Source organism: Excalfactoria chinensis, chromosome 13 (assembly GCF_039878825.1).
Source record: "Excalfactoria chinensis isolate bCotChi1 chromosome 13, bCotChi1.hap2, whole genome shotgun sequence".
Classification (NCBI taxonomy): Eukaryota; Metazoa; Chordata; class Aves; order Galliformes; family Phasianidae; genus Excalfactoria; species Excalfactoria chinensis.
The window spans coordinates 6,863,359-6,883,804 of NC_092837.1; the positions used below are offsets into that span (position 1 = coordinate 6,863,359).

At 42.8% G+C, this 20,446-nt stretch overlaps 1 protein-coding gene across 5 annotated transcripts in view; it reads left to right on the plus strand.

Annotated features, from left to right (window-relative positions):
• The window catches only part of SGCD (sarcoglycan delta), a 302,620-nt gene extending 293,024 nt beyond the window's left edge, over positions 1-9,596 (plus strand). For 4 of the 5 annotated variants that reach the window (XM_072348262.1, XM_072348264.1, XM_072348263.1 and 1 more), the window contains one exon: positions 1,315-9,596. In XM_072348262.1, the coding sequence (XP_072204363.1) occupies positions 1,315-1,488 (174 nt within the window). In that variant the 3' untranslated portion in view covers positions 1,489-9,596. The remainder of the gene's footprint in view (positions 1-1,314) is intronic. The other variant, XM_072348266.1, reaches the window with a different exon arrangement.
• The last annotated feature ends 10,850 nt before the right edge of the window (positions 9,597-20,446 follow it).

A 20,446-nucleotide genomic window follows, 5' to 3' on the forward strand; every position in this document is an offset into this window, starting at 1 on the left:
GAAAAGCTTTTATAGCTGATGTTTTCATTTTGGAAAGAATGTGAACATTAGGAGACACAGGGTGTTGCAATGGGAAAACTTCTAAAGGGAAAGAGAAAATAACTGAAGCTGATAAGAGAACAGAACTAAAAGAGGTGTTGAGTTAAACCTCTTCTGGTGTCTCAGGAGAACATGCACACCCATTCTCATCCCCTCCTTCTGCCACAGCTGTGGAAGGCACCAAAGGATGTGGGTGATGGGAACCCAAGGAGAGCAAGGAGAGCCTCACTAGAGGCTTCCCATAGGATGTGAGATTCAGTACAGCCTCCTGCTGTTTTCTATCTTAGTGTCCTCAGTGATTCACAGACTGAGATTCTTACTGCGATTTCTGTTATTTCTAAACATTTGCATTTTAAGATATTCCAGATCCCCCTGGCGAGGAGTTTAAAACAAAACAAAGCAAAACAAAAATAGCAATAAAACCCTTACCTAATATACTGCAATTGAAATTCAAGGCATTTCATGACTGCAAGCAGTTGCCTTCATGTTTTTAATGCTAATTTGTTTTTTAACAACAAATATTGGCCTGTCTCTTTCAGGCAATCAGATGGCTGCATACTAAAACTGAAGTGATCTTTACTGTAATTGCAAGATAAGAGTCAGCCAGTGTCAGTTGGCCTGTCATATTCTGGGCTGTAGGTTAGAGAATCCTACAATCATCTGAGTTGGAAGGAGCCCTTAAAGTCCAACTGGTCCAACCTCCCTGCAATGAACAGGGACACCCAAAGCTCCATCGGGTTAACTTACTGTGCTCTTCTCAGTCACGTTAGAAAGCCTCCTTTGTGTATTTGCTTTTATGTTCTGTTATGGCATTCAAGTAATTTCTAATATACATAATACTAATATACATAAAGGTGTTACATGTACACATAAAAATGAGTGCTGTGAACCTTCAAACATGACTGGAAATGAGATCAGAGTGCCAGGAGTCCACAGGAAAGGGTTCATCATTGCATGGAGGTGATCTGATCATGCTGCCTACCAAGCGATGAGGGCACTTCCACCACATTGCTGGGTGCTGCAGGGCTTTACTCACACACTGGTGTCCCAGGAAGCAATAAGGCAAGAAAACGTAGATTAACAGCAAAAGAGTGGAGGTCTCATGGTAGGCTCACTGACACCAATGTCAGCCCTTCCCCAGCTTCACACACTTGACCACCCAGTTTTTGTAGCAGCTCGGTTGTCCAGAGGAGGCCTCCTTAAAAGCAAGATCAAAAATAACAGTTTTTCACTAATCCTCTCTCTTTTTTTCTCTCTCTCCTCCTCCGACTTCAGATAACATTGAATTCTGCAAAAATCAAACTACCTAACTTGCCTCAAGGATCTTCCTCTTCTGCAGGGTCCAGGCAAAAAATCTACGAGCTCTGTGTGTGCCCCAATGGGAGGTTATTTCTGTCTCAGGCAGGCACTAGCTCCACCTGCCAGATAAATACAAGCGTCTGCCTTTGAGAGACAATTTGCAGTGGGGTATCGCAGGCAGCACAAAAGCCAATTCTGGTCTCCTAGATTGCAGCTGCCAACTATTTTTACTAGAACACAGAAAGCCTATCAAAGACTTTTTTTGTGTGCGCGCGTGTGTGTGAATATATATATAAAATATATATATATATATAAAATTATATATATCCTCTGTGTAAAATGATGTTTCAGTACAAGGAATCCCAGGGTGACCCTGTTACATTTGTGTAGCATTTCTCTTTCCCACACCAAAATTTACTGGTACAATCTACTGAATCGGGCTCGATGCTCCCCTGGACCCTTCTGTAACAGTACAGTCTAATGATCACCCCTTGTTTTTGACCATGTCCTAAAAGTAATGGGATTGCTGGCTGGTGTAGACCCTGGAACCAATGTAGAACCACCAACATACTAAAGCGAGAGTAGCGTCTCTGATTGTTTTTGCACCATTTAATTGGTGCAGTGAGGAAGACAAAACAGCCAGATGTGCTGTACTGGTTGCCTAGAGTGATCCAAGACACCTGGAGTTAAACTGCACTCTTTTAATTTTCACCTGAAGCATGGCTCCCTGTTGGGAGAGATGGGTTGCACTTTGCCTATAGAAAAGTCCTAATCTTGCTGAATTACTTTCTGAAGGGCTTTGATTCTTGCCTGTACCTGCAATGAATGCCTTGTGCTATTCATATGTCACGCGTCAGCTCTAACCCCAACCTAAAGTCATCTCTGTGCTAACAAAGTTAGCATTGTATTTGTTCTTGAAAGGAAAAAAGTTATGAAAGTTGGGCTAGAAGAGAAAAATCGAGTCACTTCAGTTAACAGGTGTCCTGGATCAACCTACACACCCTCTGTAACCACCTATAATTTTGAAATGATCTAAAATACCCGAGAAGGTGTAAGATTTGGAAATTACCCATCAATTACCTATAGAAACAAAGACCATCACCTGTTAAACCCATAGAAACATAGAAATTCATTTGAATTTGATGTATAATTCCTGTGCTATGTTAGAATCTTTGTCCTCCTTCTATTCAGGACATGCAGTCCAAAATCACTTACATTTTGTGGAGATTGCGAATGTCAGAGACGATGACAGTGAAATAGGTATTTTTTTTAAGACTGTAGAAAGATTTTGACAAATTCAGATTACTGGAAAGCAAAGGCTTTGGATGCTGGTTCCTCTAGAATTCAAGCCCCGAAATCTCTGTGGTCAAATCTCTTCATGGGTGAGATTTCCTTACTGAAGTCCAGGAGTTACTGCAGGTAGGATAAACCATAAATCTGATCTGGTGGCATTATTTCCAGTGATTAAATTTTGAGGGGGGGAAAAAAAAGAACTGAAATGAGCCCAGATCTTTTAATTCTGACCCATAACTGCACCCACATGCATGTAAAAGCCGTTTAGCAACCAATGTACTAATTGGCACAAAAGGGTTCAAGTCACAGTAAATCTCATGAGGACAGGAAGGTTTCTATACTGAGATGCTACTGAAAATATTGCCTTGTGCAAATATGGCAGATCTGTGCCCATCCCTAGTGGTATCTGAGCAAAGCTGGTATTCTTTAAGCAGTTTTCGAGATACAATGTCCCTGACAGTAATTTTTAGAAATAACTTAGCCCTTTCCTTTGAAACATATTTCCACATGTTTTCATGTGGTCTGAAGAGTACCAGGGTTTGATGTTTTTAAATGATTGATTCTGGCCTGATCCAAAACTGGCTGGACTCAATGGGAAGATATCCATGGCGTTTGGATTGGATGTTGCTTCCCAACAAAGCAACATCTCCATAAAAGTTATTTCTGAAAGAGGATTGAGTTATCTACACATATTTCTCTGCCGCTTTCAGATTAATTAACAAATTCAAATTATTTATTAATGAATTATTCCTGTAGTTATTATCTTGATTCAATGTTCGAATGCAAAGGGTCACCCAGGATAACAATTGTATTGGGACACAGGACTATACCATCTCTGTTCAAAGAGGGGAATTGTGCCTATGCCTTAAGTCAATGCACTCAGCAAGGAGAAGCACATCATATTTATCTTGTTATAAAAACTAGTTCATTTGGGGGGAGGGGCAGGAGGGTGTCTTGGGAACTGGTTGTGCAACTTAACTTAAAACAGATATTAATGAAATATATTAAGACTGTAGGGGCACCAAGAGTGATACTGTTGTTTCTTTTTACCATGTTAAATATAGCAAAATACTGTGTATGTTACCTCTGGGACCACAAGTGAAGTCCCATTCATAATCCTACATTTGCTATGGACTTTTTTTTTTTCCTCTGTTTCAATTAATACTGATCACAAACACTATATCAAGCATGGCCCAATTCATAAACAAATCCCATGTTTGCAAGCACATGAGTGGAAGATGCATGCTGCAGGAGGAGTGCCCTGTACAGAAAACAAGCTGGGTTAACTTTCCCTTTCCTGAAGGTATCAGTGCTAGTTGGTAGCACGGGGCTGAGCATAAGGAGTGGCCCAGCAAGGATGCTGTGTCCCAGTCCCTTACTCTGATCCCCAGTGCCTGGTGGTCAGTCCTCATCCCAGGCAAACTTGGGCTGCTCTGCTGCAATTTCACTTTGACCTGATGGTCTTTTCTGCTGGGATCTTGGATGAGGTAAGCACCCTCACAACTTGGGAAGACCATGAGACTGCATAAGGATATTAATTTTGGTATGAATGTATGGGGGGAAGCTGTTAGAGAACAGCCTTACTCTTCTGTGCCACTACTGTTTATTGCAGAAAGTGAACAGTGGGTACCTTAATTATGCTTAGGCAAAGGAGTTCAATATATTCTACAGTTTTGTCTCCATTTTTAAAAGCGTGAAATGATTTTCTGTGTGCCTAGAGACTGAACCCATGCAGAGACTTGAAAACCATTTGACCATCGCTTCAGTTTTAAGACTGTGGTTGAGATGATGCTGCTTGCTCTTGAGTTGGCCATGTAAGTAATCCTCTGCTGTTCAGTGAGTGGCAAACCAGGGCAAGCAGGATTGCATCTATGAGATCCAGGGGAAAACTGCATTTTTGTTTAAAAAGAAGCATGCAGACACATCCAGCCAACTCACACTGCATAGTTTGTTGTCTGGGGGCAGTTGTGGTGTGAGTAACTCACCTGCTGGGAGAGGCAGATGATGAAGATTCAGTTTTCTTCCTGCCTTGTCCAGAAACCACTCACAGTTGCTTTACCTGTATGGGCTGGTTTTCCCTGAGTGCAAACCAAGTCGAAACATCCCTAGCTGGAATTTTGTACATACATTCTACCTGCTTGATAAATGCCAAAAACAAGGAAGGGTTTGTGTATTTCTTTATGAATTGGGCCTGCAATTTAGTTCAATTGAGCATTTGCTATGAGGGGAGATGACATTTATCTCATATCAGAGTTTAGTTTTACCTCTCAACGCTAAGGCAAGGCTGGGGTGGATGGTGAACTTGTTCATGCTGAGCTCAGAGGAGGAGATGCCAATGACGTTGTGGCCCGAGCTAGGGCAGGAGCCTGATGGGTGAGAATTCAGGGCACTGATGCCAGAGGAAACAGTGCCAGCAGCTGTGGTGGCTGTGGAGCTGAACTCTGACTGCACTGTGCAAGATCCTGCATTGCAGCTATGTGCATTGCAAACATTGAAATGCTAATCAAGAGACTGTGATACCAGTGTCAATGTTCCTTAGGCAACCAGATAAATGCTTTTATGTATTGTAGCTCTTACCTTTACAGGGTTTGGGGACCTTGTTAAATTTGCTTTCAGTGCCACACTTCAGTACTGACTGTCAGTGCTTAGCTGTACACCAGTACCTTATGCATATGTCATGCGTGACCCCTCTGCTGTAATGAGTTGGGAGGGTGAGCATAAAGCAGAAAGATTTTGCCATTATGAAAAGCAGAGATCCTAATACCGATGATAGAACCACATCCATTCTCCTCGTACCTTTGTTTTTGCTGGCTTTTAAACTGTTTTGAAGTATACTACCTGGTCGTCAGTGAAGTGGGTGGCTTCAGAGTACAAAGAAATGTTAAAATGAAAGGAAGTCATTGAAAAGGGAAGGCCAGTAACTGTGAAAACAGGTGTGCGACCTCTGTAGGTATTCATGTTTAGAAAAGCATGTGCAAAAGTGTTTTGTATTTGTTTCTCTCAGTCATGTGCTGTCAAACGCCTGGATTTTAAGAGTTTGGGTTTTTTTTTCCTCATTCAATCACAAGTATCACAGTGCACAAAGAAAAAAGCTTAAGGCATTCACCTAGCAGTCCCACCTGCAGTACAGCTAAACATTATCTGAATTAAGAAAACCCTCCCTAGAAATTATTTGAAGGTTGAGGAGGGATTCCTATGGAAACCTGTGAAGATGTCTGGTCAGTTTGCATCATACACAGTTTGCAATGACAGATGGCCTTTTGTTGTCATAGCATGAATGCACACACACACATATACGTGGTTAGATGCACTTGTTTACAACAAAAGACATTTTTCTTTATATTTGCAGTTATGGCTTTAAGTTTCACATTGCAAAAGACAATGAGACAAAGACCAAAGATTACAGAAATGAATCCTTTCTCTGGTTGCCCTCACACCTGAAATACATTAACTTTAATGGTGCTTTTTGGAACTGGGCAGGAAAAACACAGGTTTATCACACAGATGCATATGAGAGCATACAGCAGCAGTAAGCCTTTAATTTCCTTCATGGAGAGGAATGGAAATAACCTGAAATTCTTTAGGTGTGTACAGAAGGTAAGCTTACCTGGAAACATGTGGAAATAACCAAAATGTTAAGAGAGGATTGTCCTGGGCTGAAGGGTGTAATTCAACTGAAGAAATGGTTGCTGGCTGTGCACTCGAGCGTCAGCAGATGAGGGATGCTGGTAGGATGCACACAAGATCAGGATGCTCCCGTGAAACCATCCAGGTCTTCAGTCCTTGAAATTCGCAGTCACCCTGCTCAGTGAGGAAGAGAAACTGTGCTGAAATGATTTCATTGTAAAGTGCATGCCATAAAAACAAGAAAGTTTGGGGCTGTTCTGTTTGGCTGATGGTTTTTGTTGTCTTTCTTTGTTGTTGTTGTGTTTTGTTTTTTTTTTTAATGGCTGACATTTTAAATTTGGAAATGTCATCATCCAGAACTCACCTGAGCAAATGCAGGGAGTGCTCCTGTCAAGCTCTGGCAATCAGGGATTGGTGCTCCTCAAACAAACACAGCAGCTCCTTTATTCTCATTGCCCTTCTTGTTGGGGAGTGCAATCACTGTAGCATTTTCATTTTCCCCATTCTAAGCTTTTTCATCAGCTCTGAAATTGCTATGTAATATTTTGGTAGCAGTATTTCTGTGTTGGGGTGGCCTGCAGCCCCCAGTGTCACCTCACACTTCCAGAGACCCAAATCAGCAAGCGTGGGGCACTGGCACTAAGGTGAAATTTAGGCCTTTTAGGTAAATTCTGCATGACAGCTGCAGTGTTTTCACAGCTGATGTAGCCAAGTCTGCAGCTGCGGTTGGAGCAGAGCTGAACGCTGATGTGACTGTGATGAGATTATTCAGAAGGAGAGGAGTGCAATACAGAAGGCGGGCAGGAGGGAGAGAGAAGAAATGGTGAGAAACATCACCTTAATCATGGTAATGCAGCAAACTGCTTTGTCTGTTTACACTGTTATACTTTAAATTAATAACATCCATTTTGTTAAATATGGTAGCAATTGTGTTTGATCCTCCCTGCACAGTGGAATTACCGTCAATGGAAGCACTTACAGCTTGGGCTGCTTGAGATGGCTAAGGTGTTGTTTCTATGCACAATGGCTTGGGGCTCAGATGGAAATTACAGTGAGTGGCTTGTGTTTAGAAAGCTTTTAAATTTACTGTGCTTGAGAGGCACATGGTTATGCACAGAGAGCCCCAAGGCTTTATCATTTAAAACTCTCTTGTCCTGCCACCTGAATTGCATTGTGCCCACGTGTAAAGGGACACACTTTCTTTATACAGGGAAAGATGGATAGTTAAAGCTGCGGGACTTTTATCCTGAGTGAAGAAAAAGGTATAATCATAATAAATTGCTAAGATTTCCCATCCAAGTCACTTTAAACCAGAGATGCAAGTAAGTCCCTTAACTTGCTGATGTGCTAAAGGTGTTAATTTCTGCAGGAAAGTCAGCCTTGGTGTCACTTCCAGGAAAAGCCTCACTTCAGTGCAGTTCATTGCCACAAGGTGACTGGGGTTGGGGTTAGGTGGGTGGCAGTGGGCTCCCCACTGAGGAGGAAGCCAGATCTCCTTTGAGTCCACTCTTCTCATTGGATGGGGTGAGTGTGTGTTTGTTTGGAAGTAGGAAGGATTTCTCCACTGTGGAGCAATATGCAACTGTGTTTATGTCTCATTTGATTGGTCTGAGCTTTCTGCCAGTAAATGTCAGAAAGAGAAGTCTGTGCAAAAGCCTTATGTTTATTTTTCTCTCTGTTCCCAAATGCTTTGAGTAACAACGTGTGATCTTAGTAAAAAGGTCATTGTTTTCTAAGATTAAAAAGGACGGCTTGGAGCTTTTCACCAGGTCCATCCCAAATGGAACCTCACCCTTTCTTAACAGCTCTACCATGGCAGGAATAGGCTCACTGTAAAGCACAGCTCGTGTGCATCTCTGCATGGAGCCAGAATTTAAAGTTGCATCGTACTCACACATTATACCCCATTAGAAAGGCTTAGCTGCTGATAGGAGATAAAGCTTCCTGAAGCCTCATACAGCTCAGTGCATCATCCCTTTCTAAAGCAATGCAGCTTCTTTCTTCTTTTAAGGATTTCATCATAACAGAGTCCTTGAAACATCGTCAGGCAGGCTCATGCTGGAGCAGAAGAATAATTAATAGTGGGCGTCTCTATTTCTATTGAAGGCTGGATTATAGTTGAAAGAATGTTGCTGTTGCCATTTCTCCCACTCTGAGCTGCAAGCGCCACACACACCCCAGCACTCTGACTGCATTCCTTCCAGGGTTGTTCCAAGTACCCAGGGAGCAAGAACCTCAGTTCTGGGCCTCAGCTGGGTCCTCCTCTGGCCTTGTGCAGTCACTGTCAGTGCTGTTCTTGATGTACCAGATAACAAAACACAGCAGCAATGCAGGTGATTTTATAGGTGATGTGTGGGTGCAGTCACGGAGGTGGTTATTGGTTGCTGCTCTAGGAAGCCTTCTTTCACTTCAAAGGCAGCAGCTGCCGTGAGGCCAGGCAGGTGCTGGGGCTCTTCTGCTCCCGTGCATTTGGTTGGAGCTGCACTTTCTGCAGGAATTTCCTTTCTGGGGGTTTTCAGAGTTAGGAGTAACAAATCCTGACCTTCAGAGCCTCTTACAAAGCAGAACTGAGCCCTCACCACTCTCACCCTACATTTATGGAAGAAGGGCTCTGCGATAGCATTCTCACACAGATTTCTCCCTAGATCAGAGCTATTCCTGAGCCATGAGCCAGATCTCAGTCTGGCTCTGCACTGTGCAGTGCTTTGGGTGCAGGGAAGGGGTTGATCTGCTGGATCTGACTCAGATCCATTCTATTTCATTTTATTATTTCCCTGCCCCTTATTTTCCTTAGTTTTGTTGTGTATTAACACCAATAGATTTGTGAATGTTAACCCAACAAACGCTCCACACAATTAAATCCAACAGCAAAACAACATTCAGTGCTGAAGCAAAACCCCATCCAACCACAGCAGCAGCATAAAGGCATGTTCCATGTGATAATGGCAGTTCTCATCTGTGATGACGGTTAAATACCTTGTCTGACCTCTACTCTGATAGCCACCAATGATCTTGATATTGTAAACTGGACAAACAAATTCTAAAGTCTTATCACAGTTCTCATTAGGAAATTCAGATTTCTTTGGCTTTTTTTTTTTTTTTCTTTTTAATTTATGTATGTGTGTGGTTGTGTGGGAAAATATAAAGCTTTTTTGTATCAAATAACATCAATCCTTGCACACTCTATGCAAAATTTTGTAAGCATTGCAATAATGCTATGAATTACACAAGGAACTATTTTAACTTTATTACACTTTCTGTATAAAAAAAAAGAAATTTGTATTTAAATGATTTCAACTGCAATCTTGTAAAATATATTAATAAAATAATGATTGTTAAGAAGGAAAGAGCTGTTGAGTATTTTTGTTCCCTTGAGCATGAGAAATGTATGTTAGACCTCAGACATTTGTATGTATGTCTGTAGGATATGTCTGTATGTGTCTGTGTATCTCTGTAGGCCTTAAGTTGCTTCAGGGAAGGCTCATTTTGGATATTACTAGGAAAGATTTCTTCTCTGAAAGAAGAAATGCATTGGAACAGGCTGCCCAGGGAAGTGCTGGAATCACCATCCCTGGAGGTATGCAGGAAAAGGGTGAATTTGATACATGGAGACATGGTTTACTGAGCATGGTGGTAGTGGGTAGGTGGTTGGAATTGGTGATCTCAGTCTGTGATATGCCAGGCTGGGTCATACCAGCCATCTGTCTCACAGCCTCAAGTCCCTGGAAGTATTCGTTCCCCCAAAAAATGCTTTAGAGGTAGAAATGATGGGGGAAGTTGAGTTACCACCTTGGGTAGTAGACAGGTATATAGACCCAGGATCTAGCCCCTGCCTACACAGTGTGGGGAGCATAAGCTCAAGTCTATCTGCAAAAAAACCCCACAATAATTAAAAAAAAAAAAAAAACCCACAGCACAGTGGACCAACGTGCTGCTTTAATGATCCATCAGTTTTATTTTAATTGGATAACTAATCAAATACTCATGGGAGACTCTGTACTTGCCACGCAATCACATGCGAGCACATTTTGCAGGAGCTGGGTTTTAAATACGAAGTTGTTCAGCCTGGATTTTGTCAGTAAATGAGAGCATTGATTGGGGCTCATTAGCTGAACAAATAGCAAGAATTCAGTCCAGCTGATAAGATGTGCATGCCTTCCAAGTGCAAGGAGTTTGAGCCTAGTTATCACAGCTGAGCATTGCCAAGGTCCAGGCTGTAGGGCTCTGTGTTGTAGAAGCCAATTGCCAGGTTGCAAATGAGTTCACTCTGGACTGTTTGGTGGACATGCACAGCCCTTCTCTTGCTCTCTGGGTTTTGGAATGGTTGCAGTTTATTAAAACAAGAAGAAGAAACATCACAAACATCTTTCAGCTGAATTTCAGCTGCCATTCTTGGCCTGAGTTTGCAGTGTCTGACAGACTGACAGCAAAGTAATTCAGAAGTTAACCCCATTTAAGCACCACACTGCCAGAGACCTCCCAGCAGCAGCAGGTGATGCAGTGCTGTGCCAGGGCAGGCAGTGGTTGCATCCTTCCCTGGGATTAGCAAACTCCCTTCAGCTGTTGGTACACGTGCTGTGATTTAAGCAGGAACTACTTATGGAATTCAGCCTTACGAGCAGCAAAACCCACTCCCTGGATAATTATTAAAATGCAACTTCTTCCCAGGTTTGGTGCCTTTCTGTTTTTAAGAAGTATTTCCCCATTCTTCCTTTCTGTCCCTATAGGAAATTCATTGTCTCTTTTCTATCCCCCCCCTCCCGTAGCAGAAAAAGAGAAAAAAAATAACAAAGCAGAAAAGAATAATTGAAACCAGATTAATACTCTGTAAAATGGTAACTTCAACATCTTAACATTTTATGTGCAGCTGAGTTTTTTGTATTTCCCATCTCCATCCATCCGGTGCAGCCAAGTCGCTGCTGCTGAAGTTCAGTTATTAAATCAGGGTGATTATTTTTATTTTTATGAAGTGTCCAAAAACCAGCAATGAGAAGTACTTCTATTCTAACAGGTTTTCTCCAGCACTGTGACCTTCATTCTTCCATCCCTAAACTAGACAGAAAAAAATCCACTTGAATTTAGTGATGAAGGATCAGACCTAAATAGCTCCAGTGCCAAATGTATCCCACAGGAAAATTATATGGCTTCATTTAATAGAGAAAAAAGAAGAAGTGCGGCCGGCAGCTCAACCTCTGGCTTTCTTCTGCAGTCAATCTACAGTCAGAAGCAGTGGAGGCAGCCTTTAAATATTTGATTCATGCTATCAGGCAATTGTAATAAACACTACTGATATGATCTGCACTTTCTAACACCAGGGTGTGTGAATAGCCTCTCACATAGTCCTGGCCACCACACAATCAAGCTTGTGTAACACCAGCTGTGCTATTTTTCCCTTCACACCTACGGGGACATTTTTCCCCCCACTTTTGGGCTTTGCTTGCCTCAAAAGAAACACCACAATGCAGGCAGCAGCCACAGCACTGCCTCTTTGCTGAGGAATGCACAGACTCCTGTGCTGGGCCCCATTCAGTGGATGTACAGGGGGTGGGAAAAGCACAAGACTGCATTTAAATCTCTCAGATAACCTCATTTGGCTCCATTTGCTGCTGCTAGGGCTGGACTCCTCTGAGGGCTGCTGTTTCCTCCTCACCTTCCTCAGCAGCTCAGTGCCCACGCATAGAATTGTAGAAGCGTTTGAGTTGGAAGGGACCTTTAATGGCCATCTAGTCCAACCCCCATGCAGCAAACCGGGATACCCACAGCTCAGAACTCTGCTCAGCCTGACCTTCAATGTCTCCAGAGATGGGGTCACCAACCACCTCTCTGGGCAAGCAACACGTGACAGCATAAGCCCCAAGTAGACAGACAGACCTCAGCGCTGCTTTCAGCTCCCTTTCAAACAGAATAAATTTGCTTTGTTTCCCTAAACTCTTCCTACAAGGTGAGCTTAGCAGCTGAACGCACCGAGTCAGCCATAGGATGCTCCACTAAACTGAGATAGGCTCTGACATGCTGAGCTCTTAGATCTGCTTTGCCTGATTGGGTACATCTAACTAAATTTAATAAAAGGCAAGAAACTGTACGTGCATGTGTCAAGAAATGATGCTCTGTCTGGGGTGCAGCTGAGGAAATGTGGAGTGCCCCAGAGCAGGACACCTAGAGCAAGAAGTCTCCTGGGAGGAGCAAGATAAGGCCGTGAGACCATAGTGCCCCATATGACATATGTATGTGGGCTCCAGTACTGTGATGAGGAAAAAATGAGGCCCCAGGGCTGTAATAAGCAGTGTTAGAGCTGGCACTGGGCCTTGTGAAAGGGGTGCTTTAATTTTAACATGCCCCTTCCCCAAACAACCTGCCATAGTGATCCATCCCAGCAGCAGCCGATGGCTAAACACAGGGTGAGAGCCTGAAAAACTTTTCCAGCATCAGCAGGCTTAGCAATAATAAGAGCCTGCTTAGGAAGGGTATGTGCATAACTCATGCTTGCAGATGGTTGGGGAAGCCCATTTCAGAATGATGTGTTATTTTTCTGTCAGTTCTAGCACCTTCCACAAGCATTTGGGTATTCCAGTAAACCCCTATCTCAAAAGATTATTTTCTTCCCAACATAACGGCTCTGAACCATAATAACCAAATCTGAAAATGACTGTAATCTGCAATACAGAAGCTATCAGAAAAACAGTGAAACCTTAGGTTCTGAATGCTGGGCGAGCTCTGCACACACACACACAATGAACAAAGAGAAAAGAATGGAAAGAAGCACTGCCACTTCCTACAGCCCACCACCTACACGATGAACTTTGAAGCACAGAATGCAGCATGCTGTGAATTATTTATAAACTCGTTTGCAATGAATGGTTTAGCTGGCAAAGGAAACACAGGCGGCAGCGCAGCCCTGCCCAGAGCAAGGGTGGAATGGGAGCACCGTGTGCTCAGACATTGCACAGTGCAGGTGATGAATTGCACACTAAGTTTAAGGCAAAAGCCTCAATTCCTAGCAAACTGCATCCTGGTGTAACCAGTACCCTCTCACCCCTCTGCATTGTCACATGCCATTGCTCAGTACCAGGAGCCAGCTCTCTTTGGTTGCAGCTCTCCCTGTGCTCTCCAGGCTTCCCCTTTTGGAGAATCCAAATCACAAGGGGAGGAGCTTTGCTGAGGCTGAGGGGAGAGCCTTGCTCCAAGGACGGGTTAATGAGCCCCAGGACCCTGTGCTGCTGCCCTCAGAAGAATATTGTCATCACTGCTTTACACAAGGACTGCAAGAAGGACTTCAAGATAAGCATAAAAAGGTGCAGGAATGCAGACGGCAGGCATAAGCAAAGGCATTCAGTAAGTTACAATGAATTATTTTCAATTAGAAAACACTTATAAGCTGCTAAATTCCATTAACATTGCATGGCTCATTTAAAATGACCCCTAATTGCATATTAAAGAAGGACCTGTCTTCACATGTTTTCATTTCACTGCATCAAAAACCATTAGGTGAGAAGCACTTTGCCTGCACCAGCCCATCATGTAGCAGGCGGCAGGCTGACAGCTGCAACGCATTCTTTCCTTCCTGTAGGAAAGACTAAAAAGAGATCAGAAATGTCAAATCCACCTCCTGCCATCCCAAACAAATGGACAATTAGCAATCACAGAGTTCATCTCACCCAAGCAGTCTCCCATACCACTCCTCACACCACTTCCAGCCAACCACAGGAGCGCAGGTAGGTGGGCACCTATACTGAATCAAATGGGTAAATGCCAGCGTGGCAATGCCTGGTGTACAAGTCCAGAAACACTGAGGTAAGTCCAGATGGAACTGCTCTTTGCCTGCATGATTTGGGCCAAATCTGGACTAGAACACGGGGCTCTCCTTAGGGGATTTGTCCACAGAGTGACCCTCAGACTGCCCAGCTCATTCGAGTCTGTTCTGTGTTGAGATGGCCATATGTGACACTCATAAAATACACGGTTGTCAACAATTGGAAAAGTAGCTTACTCTAAGTGATACTTGCTGAAAAGCAAAATTCATCAGGCGGTGATTTCTCATCTTGGATTTTTCTCTGCTCCTCAGGATTTCTCACTGTTGGAATTCAGCATGCATGTGAGAAATTGAACATGGCTGCAGTGTTCTAGTGATAAATGCCCTGACCTTCCTCATTCACTACATTCCTTACACTAAACACATAGAAGATGTGAAACACGGCATGGGAAATTCAGTCATCTTCCACCCAAAGAGCAGAAAGTCCTTGCTGGGCACAGAGCTGGTGAATGCCTCCCAAGCATCATCCCTGCTACCCATGACCTGCTCCTCAATGCTGATTAATGAGAACTAGGAGCTACAAATGAGTATGAAACAGGGCAACTAACAGGCATTAAGGGCCTGTTGGGACAGGGAAAAGGCCTGCCTGCATTAGATTACTATCAACTTGCTTTAACACACATTTTCTAGGGAATGTTATTTCAATTTAAGCCTTAGGATGCTGGTGACCTGAGTAAAAATCCCTTCAAAGAGGAAGGGCAAGCAGGAAGATAGCTGAAAGAATTAGTGATGAAATCACATTTCTTGAGCCAAAAGTGCTGAGGCTGGGCTGTGCTGGGAGCACTCAGGTTTTAAAGTGTGGCATTTGCTTCTGAAGCCTCCACCAGAGGCTGAGAGCAGCTCCTGCAGGAACAGGATGGGTTTTCTGTTCCTCAGCAGGAGATGGATTTGGAGAGGGATTTGTGACATGCTGCACAGAGAGGACTTTCCAGAGGAATTAAAGCTTTTTCTATTCTGGCTCTGATGCTGCTGTTCCGGACTTCACCCAGCATTCAGATAGCTGATTGTTGTGCCTGGAGTAAGGGCTTAAAAGCTTCAAAAGGAAAAGAAGGGCTGTTCAGTCATGAAGAAACCCAAAGACAAGGTATGCTGAAGGAGCAATGGAGGCCTATGAAAGTCAGAGCTAAGGCTGGAAAGAGCCTTTTCTTCCACTTAGATACGAGACCACACTAAGGCAGTTCAATTATTGGTTGGGAAGAGGCTGCTGAAATCATAAAGGAGGTTCTGGCAGTTCACTGTTGGAGCATAAGCTCTGCCAATGGCATCATTTGGATGTCTAAAGCCCTTGGCTCTAATTGTAATAGGGCCATGCTTGAATAAACACTGCCAGGATTACAGTCATTGTGGAAAATGGGATGGACAAAGTCCCAGTCTTCCAGGAGAGAGAGCTGGCACAGAAAGAACATGACATGGTGACACATCTCCCTCAAGATGAGAAGGCTGATTATGTGCAAGGAGAGAGGCTACAGCAGATTGAAACATCCCTTACATGCAGATGCTTCATGTAAAGCTAACTGTATGCCGCCTGAGCTCACAGCCACTTCAGCAGCTGGTCCCACAGAGGTGAGGAGCTGGAGAACTAAGGCTCCTGGGGAGCAGGAGAGACAGATTCAGTCAACAATTCCACTCAGTACTTCTGTCTGCAGCTCTCTTCTGGGATTTCTTAGGGAAATATTCTCTAATACACAGTAAAATAGCACAAAGAAGATTCAGATAACCCAAACACAGAACCCCTCCCAAGTATCTATGATGCTAAGCGAAATGCACACTTAAAGCTATTTTGCATGGGTGAGTGCAGCCCCCTTCTGATTGCAACAAACCCGAGCATCATGTAATGCTGTTTGCCTAAAACGTTCAGACAAAAATCACAGAAGAATAAAAACAATGAAGCAGTGCCCACATGGCAAGTAGCCTGTAGCAGTTATCTTTTGCTCCAGTCTTGTATCGAATGAGCTTTGAGACCTTTATGAAGAGACAATCTCTTTTCCACCATGTCTAATTCGAAGGCTTTTATATTGGTGTCCTGAAGGAAAAGTCCTGTTGGAACTTGTTCTGAAATGTGCTAACTGACCAGGAGAAAAGAAACCTACATTTACCCAGAACAATTACAAAAAGCACAGATCCTGATAATGCGGCTGTTCACCTGTAAGAAGGAGAGCTGACAGACCATATAGTTTCAGCTGTCAGCTGAAGCCATCAGGCAGTGACTTTAATCCTGTTCCCTACAAAAATAGAAATAAAAAACATAATTGCTCTCATAAACTTTGATTTCTAAAAATTCCAGCATGCATCTTTTACGTATAGGTCAACACTTCCATTTTCTGGGTGAGCATCAGTACTTCTGCACTGAGTGAAGCTTTGATACACTGCTCAGCTGTATGAAGCCAAAACATTTCATTACCTCCTCTGGAGGTTTCTAAATGAAACTGGTTGAAGCTCATCACAATTCAACACACTGTTGTGTTTCAGTACTGGGTTAGCACCAGGTCAGGTTAGCAGCCAAGCAACTCGGTCAGGACTTCGAAGTGACTGCAAGAAATGCTCTTCCCAGCCTCAGTTTTGTAGACACTGATGTGTAATCTGCTAGTGAAAGATGCAGCACTTCATTAAATCAAGAGATACATCAGCCAGTGCACATCTTGCTGAGTAAGCACTGGGTGGGAGACACTGGCACTGAGGGCAGGAAGGAGGGAAACAATGGGGGATGCTGCTGCCCCAGTAGGCTGAAACACCTCTTTTCAGTGGGCACCTGAGAAGAAATCTCAGTGCTTGAGGTCCAAATGATCTCTCTTTGAACTGCCTAGACAGATTCCCACAGATCCTCTGTGGATGCTGCGCAAGGCTCCCTCTGAGCAGATAATGTGGATTTCAGCAAGCATGCAATGGCTGCTTTTTCTGCATCTAAACCAGTTAGGTTTTTGCTCTGGGCACATCAGCCCAGTTCCCTTCAAGAAACAGTATTTTAACTCCCTAGGTTTCTGAAATAAAGTTCAGACAATAAAGTCTGAATCAACTTTGGCTTGTCATAGAAAAATCACAAGTTTAAATGATTAAACTTGCTAATAGCTGCTTCTAGATATCTTGAGAAAAGAAAAACAGGAAGTTAGGAATAGTTTTGTTATTCTCATTAAATGTTAGCAGGGAAAAAAAAAAAAAAACATAAAAGGGAATTTTTTAAATCAATTTCTGTCCTCTGAAGTGCGTGCCTGGGGAGCAGATCTTCAGCAAATACTCATAGTGCTGAGACATGCACAGAGCTAGGTTTACCTGCAGATTTCCTAGCTGTGGTTTAGAAACAGACTAATGGCACCTGGATGCTAACCTGAAAGCTTATGTCCCGTACATCTTTGAAGGTATTCATTAGAAAATTACAATGGAGCAGATGGGGTAGAAGTGTATATTGACTACCTTTCCCATAATAAATGAGCTTTTGTAACCAAGATCACAATTTACACCTGTAAAAGCTCTGTTGATGCCAGAGAAAACAGAAGTTGGATCTTTGAAGCGTTAAGTATAGAAAACAGTATTCCTGCAAATGAACATCTCTCTGGGCAGAAGTCTTGTAGAGCTAACGTCTTTAGTGTCTGGTTCAGAGGAAAACCTGATAATGCTAACTTTTTTAGTGTCTGGTTCAGAAGGAAACCACAGGTGAACATCCTTTTGACTTTTAAAACACATTTATCAGAACCAATCTGTCATCTGTGCATCCTGCTTTATCTAACCAGTCTCTATTAGCGCTCATCACCATGGTACCTGAACTGCCGTAGGTGTTATTCCAATTACTGTAGTGTAGTTGCTGACATGTAACTGAGAGCAAAATGTGAGCTTCTGTTAGGAAAACAATGCTTCAATTAGTTGCTCCCTCTTTGTATAACAATTTATAAAGTCACACTGTGAAGGATTATTTCCAGAGCTTGCTCTCTGTGGTATTCTCTACTCCTTTCTTTTTTATTGTTGCTACTGAGACGTTGGCACAGAAGTTTGGCAGCTTCCCGTCTGAATCACACATTGGAGCTCACACTACTCATGATAGTCAATACAAATCAAATACCTCCCATGTACATCAGCTACTCCTCAGCTGACCTTCATTGCTTCTCCTGAGCTGACCCAAATCCACACAGGAGACACAGAAAGCCTTTTTCCTGCATATCCAGGCTCCCACTTGAAAAAGACAAACTCCTAATGGGGAAAGCTGTAAAAATTCAGAGTCTGGAGAAGCTGTTGCTTTGTGGTCACCTACAAATTACTTCTTCCTCAATAGTTCTCTGGAATTTAGAATTGACTTCATGACTAACAAAACATTTCACCCCGTTGTAGCATAAGAAAGAATAATAAACAACTTTACCACTCTATGAAGGCAAGACTTACAGGAGCTAAAGCTCATTGCCAAGCAATCACAGCCACCTGCCAATCTTGGTTATGTTTAATAAATAAATAAACAAACTGTTAAATCACTTGAAGGAACATGCTACAGCAGAGCACCTTAAACCAAGGGCTTCAGCTCCAGTTCAGCCAACACCTTGCTGGGACACTAATACTGGTTGGTACTGACACCCAGAACCACACTAACGGTAATGAAATATCCATGAATTCTCAAGTATAATGAACAAACAGTATCTTTCCCAGGACTGTGGGGTTTTGCTGCTTGTATTAGACAGATCAAGGTTTGGCTTGCTGGAGGAAGGTGCTCCTTATATGAATGGAGTTGCTACCCAGAAAAGTTTTAACATACAAAGGTCACGCACCTATTGGAGGATAGGACTGAAGCTTCTCAGGTAAGTAATGAGCTAGAAAAAGGAACTAAGTCTTCTATAATGGATCTATGAAACCCAAGTGAAAACGCAAGAGTTCTGTTGATCAGAGTCTTTTTCAACAGCCTTCTTTTTGGTTAAAAATAACTGTGACTGACCTTGAAACCCTTCCTAAGAAACTCTTCTCTGAGAAGTCACTTTCAAACTGGGAAGCGCTGAAGATTCAGTGTTCTGTAGTAACACCCCCACCACCACCCCCACACCCCAAAAGTAATTAAATTCAGATTAAAGCTTTAAACAGCTGTAAAATGAACTCATATATTTTGCCTTGTTTCTACTATTCCTTTGGCAGCTCTGAACACGTGGGATGGTTTAGTTCTTAAACTATTAAAATTAAACTTTCTTTTTTTTCCCCCAGTTGGGAAGAACTTTGAATCTAATGGCACTACAGACTTGCAGTGTTCAGTGCTTCACCACAAGCACGTGACTACAAATGGAAAAGGTACACTAAAAAATAAACACCACTTTAGCCAGAGATCTGAAGGAAGGGTATGTTAGTTGTGCCTGTTGCCTCTTATATCAATTATATGGGTCATATTTTACTTTTCCAACTCCTTACTCAGGCTTCACAGTTACCTTCATGTCTTGCTTCAAGGAGCTCCTGCTCTCCCTGGACTGCATAATTCACACTACAACAGAAAGAGCCCTGCTCCCAGCACAACAAACCAGCTCTGCCCATTAATAAGCAGAAAACCATATGCCCTGCTCTACTGTATGCCTGATGATATGCTATGAAAAGTAGATTTACCCTTACAGAGTGTGGAACTTGTCACTGCACCTTTTTTTATGTTGGGAACCAAGGAGATAAGAAACTTCTCTTTGGGGTAAGTTGTGGGTGTTTTTCTGACAGCCTCTGTGTCTTGTACACTTGTACCATGCTTAACGTAGATAAAAGTACAAATACTTTGCATGATTACATGGATGCTAACATTCATAGTGCCTATGGCATCAGTTCTAATTTAGCAAAGTGAATCAGTTCCTCTTAACAATTCATCAGTGCTGTGCCAGAGAGGCTGTGTTGTGCATGGCTGTTACCACCCTGGAACATTAGCAATGCTAATTGCAGAACTCCTTGAAGTGTTACTCTGCTGGGGAAAAAAAAATAAATCAACTTTTAAAAACATAGAACTAGGCAAATGCTCCTACTCTCAAGTCCCCGTGTACAATATAGCTGTTTGCTTACAACTGGAGACACGTTCATTCTTTACAAACTGCGGTGATAATACTGTAAAGAGAATGTCCAGGTAGAGCATAGCAAGGAAAAGAAATGGGATTATGTCTCTTGCAAAGAAATATAGTCTATTTACTGTTTGATCTGCAAATGCTGTTTTGCCGCTTCAGCGAGCCACATGTATGCTATAGAACTGAAAGACCACTAAGACCATCTAGTCCAACTGTCAACCCATCACCACCATGCCCATTGAATCATGCCCTTTAATGCCTGACAACCCTTTCAGAGAAGCTGTTTTTCCAAACATTCAACCTGAACATCCCCTGATGCAGCTTCAAGCCATTATGTCTCCTTCTTGAATGGGAAGACTCAGGAAAGACCCTCAAAGCAGGAGCA